The 16,349-nt window shown below is 39.4% G+C and overlaps 2 protein-coding genes and 1 long non-coding RNA gene across 5 annotated transcripts in view; 1 reads left to right on the top strand and 2 right to left on the bottom strand.

Moving 5' to 3' along the window:
- LOC104734810 overlaps nt 1-3,143 on the bottom strand; it is a gene marked incomplete in the record, with an annotated part of 5,348 nt that extends 2,205 nt beyond the window's left edge. The window contains 4 exon segments of the mRNA XM_010454459.2: nt 1-1,832; nt 1,937-2,159; nt 2,251-2,327; nt 2,900-3,143. Of these exon segments, the coding sequence (XP_010452761.1) occupies nt 1-1,832; nt 1,937-2,126 (2,022 nt within the window).
- The window catches only part of LOC104734811, an 18,436-nt gene extending 4,645 nt beyond the window's left edge, over nt 1-13,791 (bottom strand). Inside the window, exons 1-12 of one of the 3 annotated variants that reach the window (XM_010454460.2) lie at nt 13,547-13,791; nt 12,838-12,904; nt 12,518-12,740; nt 10,351-12,413; nt 10,129-10,265; nt 9,226-9,838; nt 8,133-8,828; nt 7,144-7,442; nt 6,974-7,022; nt 6,658-6,899; nt 6,462-6,566; nt 5,891-6,365 (exon numbers count right to left, since the gene is read on the bottom strand). In XM_010454460.2, coding sequence (XP_010452762.1) covers nt 6,155-6,365; nt 6,462-6,566; nt 6,658-6,899; nt 6,974-7,022; nt 7,144-7,442; nt 8,133-8,828; nt 9,226-9,838; nt 10,129-10,265; nt 10,351-12,413; nt 12,518-12,707 — 4,605 coding nt within the window. In that variant the 5' untranslated portion in view covers nt 12,708-12,740; nt 12,838-12,904; nt 13,547-13,791 and the 3' untranslated portion in view covers nt 5,891-6,154. Of the gene's footprint in view, nt 1-5,890; nt 6,366-6,461; nt 6,567-6,657; nt 6,900-6,973; nt 7,023-7,143; nt 7,443-8,132; nt 8,829-9,225; nt 9,839-10,128; nt 10,266-10,350; nt 12,414-12,517; nt 12,741-12,837; nt 12,905-13,546 lie in introns of those variants that run through there. The other 2 variants (XM_010454463.2, XM_010454462.2) reach the window with 2 other exon arrangements.
- Nucleotides 5,479-5,911, top strand: LOC109128460. Its single transcript, XR_002034861.1, has 2 exons — nt 5,479-5,542; nt 5,634-5,911. It is a non-coding gene; the product is annotated as an uncharacterized LOC109128460 (long non-coding RNA).

The raw sequence follows: 16,349 nt of genomic DNA, 5'->3' as shown, positions 1-16,349 counted from the left end.
AGAAAAATCACGGGCATTTACCATTTCATTGGATCCAGTATTATTACTCGCATATGACTCAAGAATCTGACTGCCATCTCTAGATTTCAGATGAGAGATATTTCCCTGAACATCCCTCAAAGCACTAGAACTGTTTCCTGTACCAGCAATGCCAAGTCCATAGTTTTCCCTTTGCATTTGTGGATTATGTGTGGAGTGATTCTTATGTTCAACATGAGCAGCTACATTTTGATTAGACGCAGCCTTCCAGATACCAAATCTATCTTCCATGCCCTCGTTCTTTTGAATAGAATGCGAATTATTCTGTTCATCAATACCAGAACTTGAAGTATGAAATATATTTCCAGTCATTTGACTAAGTTGACCAATTGGCTTCTCTAGTAGGCCATGATCTGAAACTTTATTTCCCTTCGCAGGCAAATGTTGAACAGCTGCCCGAGTGGAATCACGTTCGTTTGAAGCCTTTACACCCAAATCCTGGGGTCCACTACCAGTATGAGAATTCGTATGTGGGCCAGTATTGCGGTTAGTCCATCCATGTACCCCTGCGTCAACGCTGGATGTTTCTGCAACAGCAGATTGCATAAGAGCACTCCAACTCCCACACTGCAAAGAGGGGCATGCATCAAAAAGGTCAGAACTACTGGACATAAGATTTCCTGTCAAGCTCATATCAGTGCTGTTTCCAAATGACTCCCACAAGTTATCATCCGAACCAAACAAAATCTTTTCTTCCGTTGGATCTAATGTTGACGACTTCTGCAATGCATTTATATTTTCAGGCACTTTCGTAAATGATTTTTCTAATTGACCAGAACCCTCCATCTGACCAAATTTCTCCTGCACTGAAATATTCCTCTCGCGGGAATCATCTTGCTGGAAATTTTCAAAATTGGACCTGATATTTGTATCTGGAACTGATGTATGGGAGAATAACACTTTCTCCTGGTATGTCGATCTAGGAAGCATATGACTGTCCTGTCCATCACCTTGATTCAGAAATGAAGTTGGCTGATTTGTGAGAGAACTCCTGTTTGCAGAACCATGCTGCGCAGCTAACTTGTTCATCTGAACAGGAGAAAAGGCATTTTGAGGTGCATTTGTCCCACTAACGGGCATACCGTACAAGGAGGGTTCGAATTGTTGCGCCAGTAAGTTTGTCTGACCGTGCTCAGGGGTAATCATGAGCCCACTGGATGAACCTTGAACAGATGGTGAGATGCCGCGATGCATCCAGTTTGTATTTCCTGTCATAAGATCAGGCTGCCAACCATTACTTGATGCATCCTGAAGAGGAATGCCATTAATCAATGGATGAGACTGATTATCACTTGAGCGACTTCTGTTGACTGCATTTAAATTCAAAGAATTGAGCTGTCCGGCTTCTAGCTGCTGCTTTTGAAGATGTTGTTGAATTTGATAGTCATGCATTTGCCTAACCATAACTTGCTGCTTTAGTAGTTGCATATCATTGAATGTCATCTGCTGCCTTGGCATAGGCTGGAGCATGCCAGGGAGCTGTGTGTTTATTTGCTGTTGACCAGCAAAGAAATCATAATTAACCGGAGATTCTCCCATCTCAAACCTCATAGGAGTTTTACGAAGTTCTGGAGTAAATCCCCTCGCTGGTAACCTATCCCTACTAGATTCTACATCCATTCCCAAAAAATTTACCCCATTCGGCATTGTCTGCAACCCAAGGTTCCCATGCATGTAACCATTTGTGAGTTGTTGGTGGTCTTGCAAAAAACTTCTCGAGATCTCGGGCCTTATAGGTTGCTGAGTAAAATTCAAACCATGCTGTGAATTTGATTGACTTCTCTGAGGATCAACTGGAGTAAGAAAGAAAGCGACGTTTAAAAGCTAACAACATATGTAGCTATGAATTGAGTATAAGTTGTGGAATTGCTTGTCACGGAGGAGACAAAATCCATACCAGATTGGTGTGTGTTATAGCTCTTCAGATTGGCAACAAGGGATGGGTCTATCTGCCTCTGGTTGCTGACTAGACCATTACTAAAACCGGACCAGTTTGCGTCAACAACCTGAGGCTGGCGCTGGTCTTGCGATAGGCCTTCCTGTCCAAAGAAATTGTGGATCTTCTCCCCAAATTCGTTTCCCGGCATAGATTCAGCTCCTGTAGATAACTTTTTATATATCTGGACTTGGAAAAGAGAACAGAAATGAGTTCAATATTGTGCCTCCTTTGATCTAACGTTCGAATATGTTTTTAGCAGATTATTTAAACACCTTTTCGGTTTAAATAATCCGAGAACTCATGAGCTACCTCCAACTGACATGCTCTGACTGAATACTCATAGATTTTCCTGTTTAACAAACACAACAGACACTGCAAAATTTAAAGTTGAACCCAAAATGTGTTTTCAATAACATCTTGATAGTAAATGTGTTCAGAAGAAAGCTAAAACAAATGTTATTTCTGCAAATAGGAAACAGAACCACATCAAATGAACACGATCGGGGAAAGATTTTAAACTGTAGAATCGATTCAAACGCCCTCAAGGATATGAGGAAACCTAAATCAGAACTGTTTCCTTAGACATAAAACCGTACACTGACGTCTAAGGTGCCAAAGCCTAAGCTCCAATCAGTTTCGTAAACTACTCAAAGAGCTTGATTGCAGTAAATGTCAGCAAGATCCTTACACAAAAAAAAACCAGCTGAGAATTTCCAATTTCACCGCTACAAAACCTCTATGGCAGCTGAAAAAAATTAAGCTAACCTAGCAAATTTACAGAATTGAATGGGAAATCTCACTCGAGATCAAAATTGCCGAAAACCAATCTCACACCCCGCCCCCAATAATTGGGGAAAAAATCATATTTTTTTTAACAAGAATTAGGGTTTCAACACTAAGAAAAGAGAGATGTAAACTTACACCACTTGTGTCAACAAATGGGAACCTTGAAAAAAAGGAAGCTTTCCTTTTTTTTCCTTCCTCAGAATCTGTAGGGATAAAGTTTAGGGTTTTCGAATTCAAGAATTAACAAAACCAGGGGAAGAGAGAGAAGAAGAGGAGAGAGATAAAATGATCGAGAGAGAGAGAGAACAGTGCGAAACAAATTTCAATGGCGAGCGCAGGAGGAGGAGCAAAACCGAGGTTCGGGTCCGTAGGCTCGGGTCCAAAGCAGAGATGGCTCGTTGATTTTTAAAACTCTCTTTTCAAGGGGGAGGGTTCTCTTCTCTCAATTCATAGACCAGACAGAGCTGTTGTTCTAGTGTGGGCCACACTGATAAGACCATTACAACCAAACCCACACCAAAACATCAATACGATACCGTTACGCGTTTCCACATGATTAAATTGTGCAATGTATAGTTTTGTTACTTTGTTTTATTAAGCTTTGGATTGCTGTGTCGGAAAAAAAAAAAAAAGTACTACGCGGAGGCTTATTAGTTTAATTGGGATTAACACTTTACACTTTTCATATTATCATAAATCTTCATGGCTTCAAAGTTATATATATCTAAAACCATGGAATAAGGAACAATTGGAGTGTGAAAGAAAATAGATAAAAGTTCTCTAATATCTACTTTTCTGGTTCTTAGATTGATTTTACGTGATAGCAAGCTTTATTAAATTAGATAGAGAGCCAACATTATTAATTTATTCCAGTACAAAGGGGCCGCCCTCTATGGCTCGAGCTGCAAAACTTGTGACGCACTCTCTCTTGAGTTTCAAAAGTGTTTATTGTTGACATTGTACAGTTTTCCAAAAAAAAAAAAAAAATCAAAGTTTTCCAAAACTGTGCGTAAGTTTTTTTCCTAATAATATCTGGTTTTTATCCATTCCCAAATTAGCAAGAGTTTTGTAATTTCATATATATTTCAAATTTCTGAATTTAATATTCTATCGAATTATTGTTAAGAAGAGTATCGAATTATTCTATCAAACTTCGAAAATGGTATAAATACTTCGCATTGATACCCAAAAAAAATTGCAAAAGTCACTATTTGTAGAAAGAAAACGAGAGAGATAAAGAAGATACAGACAGAAGCAAAGAAACCTTTTTGGTCACTATTTGTGGACAGCCCCCACAATGTACGTCTTCTCTATGTCACTTCTCTCGCTCCATGCTCCCAAGAAACAAAGATTTTTGACAAAAAAAAGTACTAATTATCTATTGCAAAATCTATCGTCACCCAGATTGTCCTAAATGTGCAGCGGAGGAGGAAACTATAAACCATATGCTATTTGAATGCCCCCAACACGTCAAGTATGGGTTTTATCGACAATCCCTTCCCATCCTATGGTGTTGCCTTCACCTTCCCTATATAGCAACCTCGATTTTCTATATGGACGTGGTAGAGACTCTGGTACAACTGATCAAAACTTGAGAACGTTCCCGTGGATGTTGTGGCACATTTGGAAGGCAAGAAATAAGGAAGTGTTTTAAAATATCTCCGAATCTCCGCAAGATACACTGGAGAAAGCTATCCAAGAAGAAGAAGTTTGGAGAAGAGCAAATAACAGAGACTTAGCACCAGCGGTAGTAGAAGCATGCATACCTTCGATCCCAATTCCTCAAGAATCACTTGTATGCTTTATAGATGGATCTTGGCATACGGAGGTGGATAGGAGTGGACATGGCTGGATTGCGTCTATCGGTGATAGAATCCTGCACATGGGGCTAAAAGGATCGCGCAGAAGCTTATCCCCATTACATGCAGAGTTAGATACCCTTATTTGGTCTATGGAGTGCTTATTAGCGTTGGACCTGGATAAAGCTCTTTTTGCTACGGATTGTTCAGACCTCCTAGAGGATGACGTCTAATATCGAGGATTGACCGACCTTTTCATCAGAATTGAAGGACTTTATTCATTTCAAAGATAGATTTGCTAATTTTAGTATTAAATATATTCCCCGAGAGGATAATATCCGTGCCGATAAACTTGCGAAATGTGTAAGAGCACGAGGTTTCTATTTTTCCCATGTAAACTCGTCGGTACCTAATTGGCTCTCTCTCAAAAAGAATCATCTCTGCAACTTAATATANAAAAAAAGTACTAATTATCTATTGCAAAGTCTATCTTCACCCAAGCCTGCCAACAATGATGGTTTCGGCTCAATAAAAACTGGAATCTGTAAAGGAGGTGCCAGAATAGGGGCCCTAGGGTATATATGGTAGGTTTTTTATACACCATGTTTTAAAAGAACGACAAAACCGCGAGTACCTTTCTATCAAAGATTCTTTAGTTATTAATGTGAGTTCAAATAAAATAAGCAACTTTTCTCATCTGTTCCAAAACGTCCAAAATATCCACCGTCGTTATCGTTCACGTCATTATTTTATCAGGTTAAAAAAATTAACTGGTTAAAAAGGGAATCGTCGTTTGGCCAAAAAAAATAAATTCGAAGTCTTCATGTAACATATATATATATATATATGTGCGTGAGTTTTGATTCGACACAAGAAAATGCTTATGCTAACATCATATCCTTAAACTTTTAATAACTCTTCTCGCTCAACAGATTTACTTGACAACTTGGCTTGCAGATGTAAACATTGAGACTCATAGGTAAAATACTAGCATCTTCACAATGATCATTCCGTAGTTCTACTCTTTTGGGAACAGAGTGATTTCTGATATTGTTGCGTATTTGTTACAGGGTGGATGAGATAATTGCTTTGGTAGGGGAAGAAATTAGAGTTGCCTTCTAAACCTCAAAATCTGTTCCTAAGTTCAGCTTCTGGTTAAGTTTTCACCGACTTTAAAGCATGACTGATTCGACATAGTACTCAATGACGTGAGAAAGATGTCTTAGAATCTTAGCTGTGTATCAACAATATTGCCACTTATTGCTATGTTATGTTTACTGGATGGAAACCATAGGTGTAATTTACCTAGTGGGTTACTTTACTGAGAAATAAATATTTCTTTACTTAAGTCTGTATAAAAATGGATTTAACTTACAATATTTGTGATTATGCATACAGTAACGCTACACATTTAGTAGAAAATCTCCGGTTTTTTAAACAATGGAATGGAGGTCTTAACTGTTCTCAGGTTTCCGACCAACTAACTCGTACCCACCCCAAAGAAAAAAGAAAGATTTTGGGACGAGAGATATATGAACGCAATGAATAGGGAAGATTGGCCAAAAAGTAAATTATATGGATACATCCATAGTTAGAGAGATAGACATTGTACCCTGTCTGGAATATTCTGAGGCATGGGAGCTATGGTAACATATCTTTGAGGGTTTAACCTAAGTGAATTCACGGTCCGGTCCATCGATGAGGCTGGTGGGTGGAACTTCGCAAAACGATTGATCACTGCAAACTTCTCTAGATCCTGGACTTCAACTCTCAAGTCTGGAAGTGTAGTTCCATTTTCTAGCCTGCAAGTAGAATCAAATGTTTATGAGATCAAGCCACCCAAATTGAGTACTCAGTTCAAACTGGAATCAGTTACAAGAGAGATCTATGGTTTTTACCCTGCAAACTCAGTCTCTAATTTCCGAGTTCTACTAATGAAATCTTCAGCTGCTTTGGAGATGTAATGGTCACTAATTTTTTCAGTTTCCGTCCTCTCAGACAACCTATATAAGAGTGGATTAGGTTCATGTCAATACACAACCCGAGCTTTGGAAAATCTCCAGCATTTAAAGGATAAAAAGAAAATATCCTTACAGGTTTGAATCGTTCGGAGGTGAAAAGCACTCACTCCTGTTGGTACCACTGGAGCTACATGCATCTCCCAGTGCAGCTCTTGCAGCATTATATGCAACAAACTCATAATTCGAGTTAGCAACCAAAGAAATCACCCTAGCCGGAGGCGGGCTAAATAGTTGTTGCATGAGTTGTGTTGAATATATAAGCCTTCTCTTTGATCTGATTGGTGGGCCATCCTCAAGTAAAGTCTCAAAATCCACCTGTGAGAAACAAAAGCCACTATTCAGCAACTTGTATAAAGAGCAGCGATAAAACATGTAATGAGGAAACTTACTTTTTCAGCCAATCGATTAGTTGTTCTGGCCCAGTTAGTCTCGTTCTCACTGTAAAGAATATATATATATATATATATATATATAGAGAGAGAGAGAGAGTTAAATACGGTAATGGGGTAATGGATATGAAAAAATAAAAAATAAAAATCAGTGCTCAGAAGCCACTCACCTGAGCGTCTTAAGCCTCTGGGGATCCTGCATGACTTCTTTATTCCAGGATAATAATTCTGATATGGCAGTTTTACGCTTCTTTGGCTTATCAACGTTTAAAAACTTGTCAGTAGCACTAAGAAGCAAGGATTCAGATGAGGGAGTCTCCAATCCTGGTGCAGAGCCTGACATTTGGTGCATATGAAATTGCTTTGATAATTGAATAGAATGTGTACCATCAACCGCACTCCCAACATTAGACGATTGTTCTCCTATCTTCAAGGGAGTTGATCGCCCTATATCATTCACGGGTTGCACCAGTCCATTCTTGAAAGANAGTTAGCAACCAAAGATATCACCCTAGCCGGAGGCGGGCTAAATAGTTGCTGCATGAGTTGCGTTGAATATATAAGCCTTCTCTTTGATCTGATTGGTGGGCCATCCTCAAGTAAAGTCTCAAAATCCACCTGTGAGAAACAAAAGCCACTATTCAGCAACTTGTATAAAGAGCAGCGATAAAACATGTAATGAGGAAACTTACTTTTTCAGCCAATCGATTAGTTGTTCTGGCCCAGTTAGTCTCGTTCTCACTGTAAAGAATATATATATATATATATATATATAGAGAGAGAGAGAGAGTTAAATACGGTAATGGGGTAATGGATATGAAAAAATAAAAAATAAAAATCAGTGCTCAGAAGCCACTCACCTGAGCGTCTTAAGCCTCTGGGGATCCTGCATGACTTCTTTATTCCAGGATAATAATTCTGATATGGCAGTTTTACGCTTCTTTGGCTTATCAACGTTTAAAAACTTGTCAGTAGCACTAAGAAGCAAGGATTCTGATGAGGGAGTCTCCAATCCTGGTGCAGAGCCTGACATTTGGTGCATATGAAATTGCTTTGATAATTGAATAGAATGTGTACCATCAACCGCACTCCCAACATTAGACGATTGTTCTCCTATCTTCAAGGGAGTTGATCTCCCTATATCATTCACGGGTTGCACCAGTCCATTCTTGAAAGAACCATATTGACTATACCAGGATGGAGCCATCTGAGGACTGATTTGTTGATGATCTGCTCCAGCCGAGGCTGGATAATTCTTAGTGGAGAAACTCTGAGAAACAGTTTGGCCAAAATGAGGCATGTGGTTCGTTTTGTGACTATGTCCATCTCTAACTAAACCATCAGACCTTGAAGGTGATTGTTGTTCCCCTTTGAAAGCTACCTTTTGTGTATCACTAGCACTATTGTCAACTTTCTCCATAGTCATCTTAGGTGAATCGCTCTCCCCACGTCCAGCCATTTGGTCATCGTGAGGTAAGCTTTCCTTTGCAAGGTTGTTTGAAGGAAGAGAGCGGTCAAAGGACTGATGATTGCGCTGCACCATACTGGAGAACATCGGACCAACATCAGAAGTTTGTTTTGCACCTGTATCTTTACTCTGTAACTCATGCATATTCACCATGTCCCTCCCACTTAATGAAACGTTTCCTCCAGTTTGGGAGGATAATCGATTTGCGTTCTCCTGCCTTGAGAAGCTAACTGCTATGTTGTTGCTAGGCAATGGATGCGGCCGTAAAACATCTGACTGAGGCTTAAATGGCTGGTTCCAAAACCGATGTTGCGGAGCTGAAATACCGGCTGGTGAGTCAGACATAATACCAGAAGATGAACTTTGCTGAGGCGAACTGGATGCAACCAGAGGCTGAGAAGCAGACAGCATAGGAAATCCTTCGNTTTGAAGGAAGAGAGCGGTCAAAGGATTGATGATTGCTCTGCACCATACTGGAGAACATCGGACCAACATCAGATGTTTGTTTTGCACCTGTATCTTTACTCTGTAACTCATGCATATTCACCATGTCCCTCCCACTTAATGAAACGTTTCCTCCAGTTTGGGAGGACAATTGATTTGCGTTCTCCTGCCTTGAGAAGCTAACTGCTATGTTGTTGCTAGGCAATGGATGCGGCCGTAAAACATCTGACTGAGGCTTAAATGGCTGGTTCCAAAACCGATGTTGCGGAGCTGAAATACCGGCTGGTGAGTCAGACATAATACCAGAAGATGAACTTTGCTGAGGCGAACTGGATGCAACCAGAGGCTGAGAAGCAGACAGCATAGGAAATCCTTCGGCTAAATCTCCTTTTGTGTTGTGGGTTGTACGATTTATCAGGGAAGGTGTTTGTGCACGTTGATCAAAGTCACTACGTTCATCTCTTTCTTTCACTTGAGAGGTAGACAACTCAGACGATGAATTGAGTGGATAATTAGCAGCTGACTGTCGAGTAGGAACAGGCATCTGTTGATTTTGGTGATATCCTCTGGAATAAGGGAAACCAGAGGTCATGTTGGATCCTCCTAGGATTCCAGGAAATGGTCCTTGATGAGTGGATTGCTGAGGAAAAGATTGATTAGACGCCCACGGAGCAAACCTTGATTGACTTGTTCCTCCTTTTTCAGGGCCAGTATGAAATGAATTTAATGGCTGCAAAGAATTCCGAGAAAACTGGACGTTATCAGGTGTAGGAGCTAGTTGAGATGGAGGTGCCAGCTGAAGATTAAACCCCTGAGAAGCAGATGGCTGATTATGCTGGAACTGACCACCATAGTCTGCAGAGGGTTTCGCTTCTGAAACACCAGGAACATTTGTTTCTGATGAATTCTCTGGTGACTGGTCCACCTTGTGAAGAAGCTCAAGCATAGTCTGCCTGCAAAGAAAAAAAAATTAAGAAAGGCGATTGCAAAGCACAAATTGCACCCAATCAGGGAACAAGAGCTACTTGATGACCACAGTCAGAGATCACATCTCGATGACAAGTGACGAGAATATGAGAGTTTAAGGTGACATAGTTAGATAACTCTGTCAGTTAGTTGACAAACTATCTATAAAAAAACGGTCATACTAGCTGTATAACTTCAAAAACGCGTTTAAAGAGAGAATACCTTAAGCAAACATAATTTTTAGAAAACAAACTTTTATAACCTAAAGAACGAGTACCTTGACGAAGTACTCTTCACTTGATTATACCTATCAACACTTCTGTCAGCTGAAGCAGATGTACTAGGCGAATTATCTGATCCCATGCCATTAAAAGTCTCATTTGTACAATTCAACTCGTTTTGCGAAACATGTCCCTACCATAAAGAAGCCAAAAGAATGTTCAGAAGGATTCAGATTTCTACAACATCGCATAGTTAAAACCAACTGATAAAAATTTACCCTGTCAGTTCGCATGTTCATAGCCGGCTGACCAAGAGGCTTTGACTGCCCAAAATACCCTTGGTTTCCTAAAGAAACCTGCTCCAATGTGGGTGACAAATGAGAAATTTTATCATCACGAGACTCATTAGTGACATCAATATTACCCATGGGATGATACTGAAATTTGCGACTTATTGACGGCCTACTACCAACATGACCAGATTGTGTGTCTCTTCCACCAGGCACCATAGAAAAATCACGGGCATTTACCATTTCATTGGATCCAGTATTATTACTCGCATATGACTCAAGAATCTGACTGCCGTCTCTAGATTTCAGTTGAGAGATATTTCCCTGAACATCCCTCAAAGCACTAGAATTGTTTCCTGTACCAGCAATGCCAAGTCCATAGTTTTCCCTTTGCATTTGTGGATTATGTGTGGAGTGATTCTTATGTTCAACATGAGCAGCTACATTTTGATTAGACGCAGCCTTCCAGATACCAAATCTATCTTCCATGCCCTCGTTCTTTTGAATAGAATGCGAATTATTCTGTTCATCAATACCAGAACTTGAAGTATGAAATATATTTCCAGCCATTTGACTAAGTTGACCAATTGGCTTCTCTAGTAGGCCATGATCTGAAACTTTATTTCCCTTCGCAGGCAAATGTTGAACAGCTGCCCGAGTGGAATCACGGCCGTTTGAAGCCTTTACACCCAAATCCTGGGCTCTACTACCAGTATGAGAATTCGTATGTGGGCCAGTATTGCTGTTAGTCCATCCATGTACTCCTGCGTCATCGCTGGATGTTTCTGCAACAGCAGATTGCATAAGAGCACTCCAACTCCCACTCTGCAAAGAGGGGCATGCATCAAAAAGGTCAGAACTACTGGACATAAGATTTCCTGTCAAGCTCATATCAGTGCTGTTTCCAAATGCCTCCCACAAATTATCATCCGAACCAAACAAAATCTTTTCTTCCGTTGGATCTAATGTTGACGACTTCTGCAATGCATTTATATTTTCAGGCACTTTCATAAATGATTTTTCTAATTGACCAGAACCCTCCATCTGACCAAATTTCTCCTGCACTGAAATATTCCTCTCGCGGGAATCATCTTGCTGGAAATTTTCAAAATTGGACCTGATATTTGTATCTGGAACTGATGTATGGGAGAATAACACTTTCTCCTGGTATGTCGATCTAGGAAGCATATGACTGTCCTGTCCATCACCTTGATTCAGAAATGAAGTTGGCTGATTTGTGAGAGAACTCCTGTTTGCAGAACCATGCTGCGCAGCTAACTTGTTCATCTGAACAGAAGAAAAGGCATTTTGAGGTGCATTTGTCCCACTAACGGGCATACCGTACAAGGAGGGTTCGAATTGTTGCGCCAGTAAGTTTGCCTGACCGTGCTCAGGGGTAATCATGAGCCCACTGGATGAACCTTGAACAGATGGTGAGATGCCGCGATGCATCCAGTTTGTATTTCCTGTCATAAGATCAGGCTGCCAACCATTACTTGATGCATCCTGAAGAGGAATGCCATTAATCAATGGATGAGACTGATTATCACTTGAGCGACTTCTGTTGACTGCATTTAAATTCAAAGAATTGAGCTGTCCGGCTTCTAGCTGCTGTTTTTGAAGATGTTGTTGAATTTGATAATCATGCATTTGCTTAACCATAACTTGCTGCTTTAGTAGTTGCATATCACTGAATGTCATCTGCGGCCTTGGCATAGGCTGAAGCATGCCAGGGAGCTGTGTGTTCAATTGCTGTTGACCACCAAAGAAATCATAATTAACCGGAGATTCTCCCATCTCAAACCTCATAGGAATTTTACGAAGTTCTGGAGTAAATCCCCTCGCTGGTAACCTATCCCTACTAGATTCTACACCCATTCCCAAAAAATTTGCCCCATTCGGCATTGTCTGCAACCCAAGGTTCCCATGCATGTAACCATTTGTGAGTTGTTGGTGTTCTTGCAACAAACTTCTCGAGATCTCGGACCTTATAGGCTGCTGAGTAAAATTCAAACCATGCTGTGAATTTGATTGACTTCTCTGAGGATCAACTGGAGTAAGAAAGAAAGCGACGTTTAAAAGCTAACAACATATGTAGCTATGAATTGAGTATAAGTTGTGGAATTGCTTGTCACGGAGGAGACAAAATCCATACCAGATTGGTGTGTGTTATAGCTCTTCAGATTGGCAACAAGGGATGGGTCTATCTGCCTCTGGTTGCTGACTAGACCATTACTAAAACCGGACCAGTTTGCGTCAACAACCTGAGGCTGGCGCTGGTCTTGCGATAGGCCTTCCTGTCCAAAGAAATTGTGGATCTTCTCCCCAAATTCGTTTCCAGGCATAGATTCAGCTCCTGCAGATAACTTTTTATATATCTGGACTTGGAAAAGAGAACAGAAATGAGTTCAATATTGTGCCTCCTTTGATCTAAAGTTCGAATATGTGAAAAACAGAATTTAACAAATTCAACACCTTTTTCCCCGAGAACTCATATGCTACCTCCAACTGACATGCTCTGACTGAATACTCATAGATTTTCCTGTTAAACAAACAAAACAGACACTGCAAAAAATTAAAGTTGAAATCAAAATGTGAAACAATAACATTTGGTTCAGAAGAAAGCTAAAAAAAATGTTATTTTCCGCAACCACATCAAATGAAAACCATCGGGCAGATTAATAGCGGGTTTCAACAAGCTGAAGAACCCACAGACCAGCAAAGCAAGATTTTAAAACTCGAGAACCGATGCAACAACCCTCAAGGTTATGATGAAACGTGAATCAGAACTGTTTCCTTAGATATAAAACCGTACACTGACGTCTATGGTGCCAAAGCCTAAGCTCCAATCAGCTTCTGAAACTATAACACACTCAATACAGAGAAATCCAGTAAACTACTCAAAGAGCTCGATTGCAGTAAATGTCAGCAAGATCCTTACACAAAAAAACAGCTGAAATTTTCCAATTTCACCGCTACAAAACCTCTATGGCAGCTGAAAAAACTAAGCTAATCTAGCAAATTTACAGAATTTTAATGGGAAACCTCGCGAATCACACTCGAGATCAAAATTGCCGCAAACCAATCTCACACCCCGCCCCCAATAATTGCGGACAAAATCAAATTTTCTAGCAAAAATTAGGGTTTCACCACTGAGAAAAGAGAGAGAGAGATGTGAACTTACACCACTTGTATCACGTTTGTAGCCTTACAACAACAAATGGGAACCTTAAAAAAAAGGAAAGCTTCCTTTTTTTTCCTTCAGCAGAATCTGTAGGGATAAAGTTTAGGGTTTTCGAATTCAAGAATTAACGAAACCAGGGGAAGAGAGAGAGATAAAGTGATCGAGAGAGAGAGAGAGAGAACAGTGCGAAACAAATTTCAACGGCGAGCGCAGGAGGAGGAGCAAAACCGAGGTTCGGGTCCGTAGGCTCGGGTCCAAAGCAGAGATGGCTCGTTGATTTCGAAACTCTCTTTCCAAGGGGGAGGGTTCTCTTCTCTCATTCATAGACCAGACAGAGTTGTTGTTCTAGTGTGGGCCACTGATAAGACCATTACAACCAAACCCACCTAAAATATTAATACGACACCGTATTTATGAGTTTCCACATGATTAAATAGTGTAAAAAGTTTGTTACTTTGTTTTTAACTTTTTATTAAGCTTTGGATTGCTGTCGGAAAAAAAAAAAAAAAAAGTAGTACGCGAAGGCTTAGAGATAAACTGGGATTAACCGATTAACACTTTACACTTATCATATTCATATGTATTTAATCTAGAGATAACTTGGGGGTTAACTTAATATTATCATAAATCTTCATGGTTTTAAAGTTATATATATCTAAAAAACCATGGAATAAGGAACAATTGGAGTGTGAAAAAAATAGTAGATACGTTCTTTAATATCTACTTTTCTGGTTCTTAGATTCATTTTACCTAGCAAGCTTTATAAAATTAGATATAGAACCAACATTATTCCAGTACAAAGGGGCCTTGATGAAGTCAAGTGGCTGGAAGGATTGGAGCCACCCTCTAATGGCTCGAGCTGCAAAACTTGTGACAAACTCTTTCAGTTTCGAAAGTGTTTATTGTTGAGATAGTTCTTGGAGTCGGTTCACTTATTGACTTGATGTAGTTTTCACTCTCTTCTTTGTTTTTGTTTTGTTTCGGCTAAGTTGTAATGATTAGTTATGTTTTGGATCCTTTTGTTTTTTGTTTGACACTCTCAGCGGTGTTTTTGGCGACTTTAGTTGAAACCAACTTTCTGATTAAACAAGTCAGTCTCTCATACCTAACCTAAGTGTAGTGATGATGACATTAGGGCTGTCCGGGACAGGTGAACTGAGTGTGTGTACTGTACCCATACCCATTTGGAGGTTTCCCGTTTCATTCCCAAATCTGTTGTAATAAGTAATACTACTGACATTGTACAGTTTTCCAAAAAAAAAACAAAATTTTCCAAAACTATGCGAAGTTTTTTTTCCTCATAATATCTGGTTTAATTTTTATCCACTCCCAAATTAGCAAGAGTTTTGTAATTTCATATATATTCCGAAGTTCTGAATTTAATATTTTATCGAATTATTGTTAAGAAGAGTATTGAAAATTGCAAAAGTCACTATATACAAAGAAACCTTTTTGGTCACTATTTGTGGACAGCCCCCACAATGTACGTCTTCTCTACGTCACTTCTCTCGCTCCATGCTCCCAAGAAACAAAGATTTTTGACAAAAAAAAGTACTAATTATCTATTGCAAAGTCTATCGTCACCCAAGCCTGCCAACAATGATGGTTTCGGCTCAATAAAAACTGGAATCTGTAAAGGAGGTGCCAGAATAGGGGCCCTAGGGTATATATGGTAGGTTTTTTATACACCATGTTTTAAAAGAACGACAAAACCGCGAGTACCTTTCTATCAAAGATTCTTTAGTTATTAATGTGGGTTCAAATAAAATAAGCAACTCTTTTCGTATGTTCCAAAACGTCCAAAATATCCACCGTTGTTAGAAAAAGTCGTAATAACCCACCGGGCAATATCGTTCACGTCATTATTTTCTATGTTGTTAATCTTTTTATCAGGTTAGAAAATTAACTGGTTAAAAAGGAAATCTTCGTTTGGCCAAAAAAAAAAAAATGGGAATCCTATATATATATAGATATATATATATAATTATATATATATATATATAATTGTCTTATCTACGAGCTCTAGTGACGTATATGATTCGATTTTCACAAACAAATTCAACCAAATTTCTGAAATTGAGAATAATATTCATAACAACAAACAAATAAAAGAAAAAGAAGAAGATAAAATATTTATAATAAACATAAAGCAGTTCAACAAGATAGAGAGATAGAGAAACAAGCTAGTAGACCCTTAAACATAACACTAACAAAAAGTCAAGACTCACACACATCAAAAACCAAATCCAAAACTAGACCTTTCGGAGTTTTTACTTGGATTTGGTTTGGTGTCTGAGTCTTTACTTTTCCAACCTAGTTCCATGTTCACCATCAGATACACTGTTTTTTTATTCATAATGGCAAATATATAAAAAGACTAAACCGAGCTCATTGGTTCGGTGCATTACCGACCATTGTGGTTTGAACCATAGTCTCCCTTCCGCTGCGTGCTGGGCTGAAACATACTGCACTATACGCCTCATCCGGATATGTCATATCCTTGAAACGTCTCACCAGCTCATCTTTGCCCTACGCAAGTGTCACAATAAGATTGGTATACGATAAGATAGACAGATATGTGTATAAATATGTAGAGGTATAGGAGTGGAGACTAGCCTGAATCCTAGCAGAAGTAATCTCAAGCACTTTTGATGAGTAAAAATGGCTCCACTGCTTGTGGTTACAAGCAGCCTTAAACTTGGACACTGCTTTTGCATTTGTGAAGTTCACGAATGCATACCCTTTGTTCATTGTAGTCCTGTTAAATGTGGTACCATTCATGTGGGTAATGTTATGATCAAGT

The sequence above is a fragment of the Camelina sativa genome, chromosome 13, assembly GCF_000633955.1.
Source record: "Camelina sativa cultivar DH55 chromosome 13, Cs, whole genome shotgun sequence".
Taxonomy (NCBI): domain Eukaryota; kingdom Viridiplantae; phylum Streptophyta; class Magnoliopsida; order Brassicales; family Brassicaceae; genus Camelina; species Camelina sativa.
The sequence above is the reverse complement of the archived record's forward strand: the minus strand, read 5'-3'. Positions and strand labels throughout refer to the sequence as shown.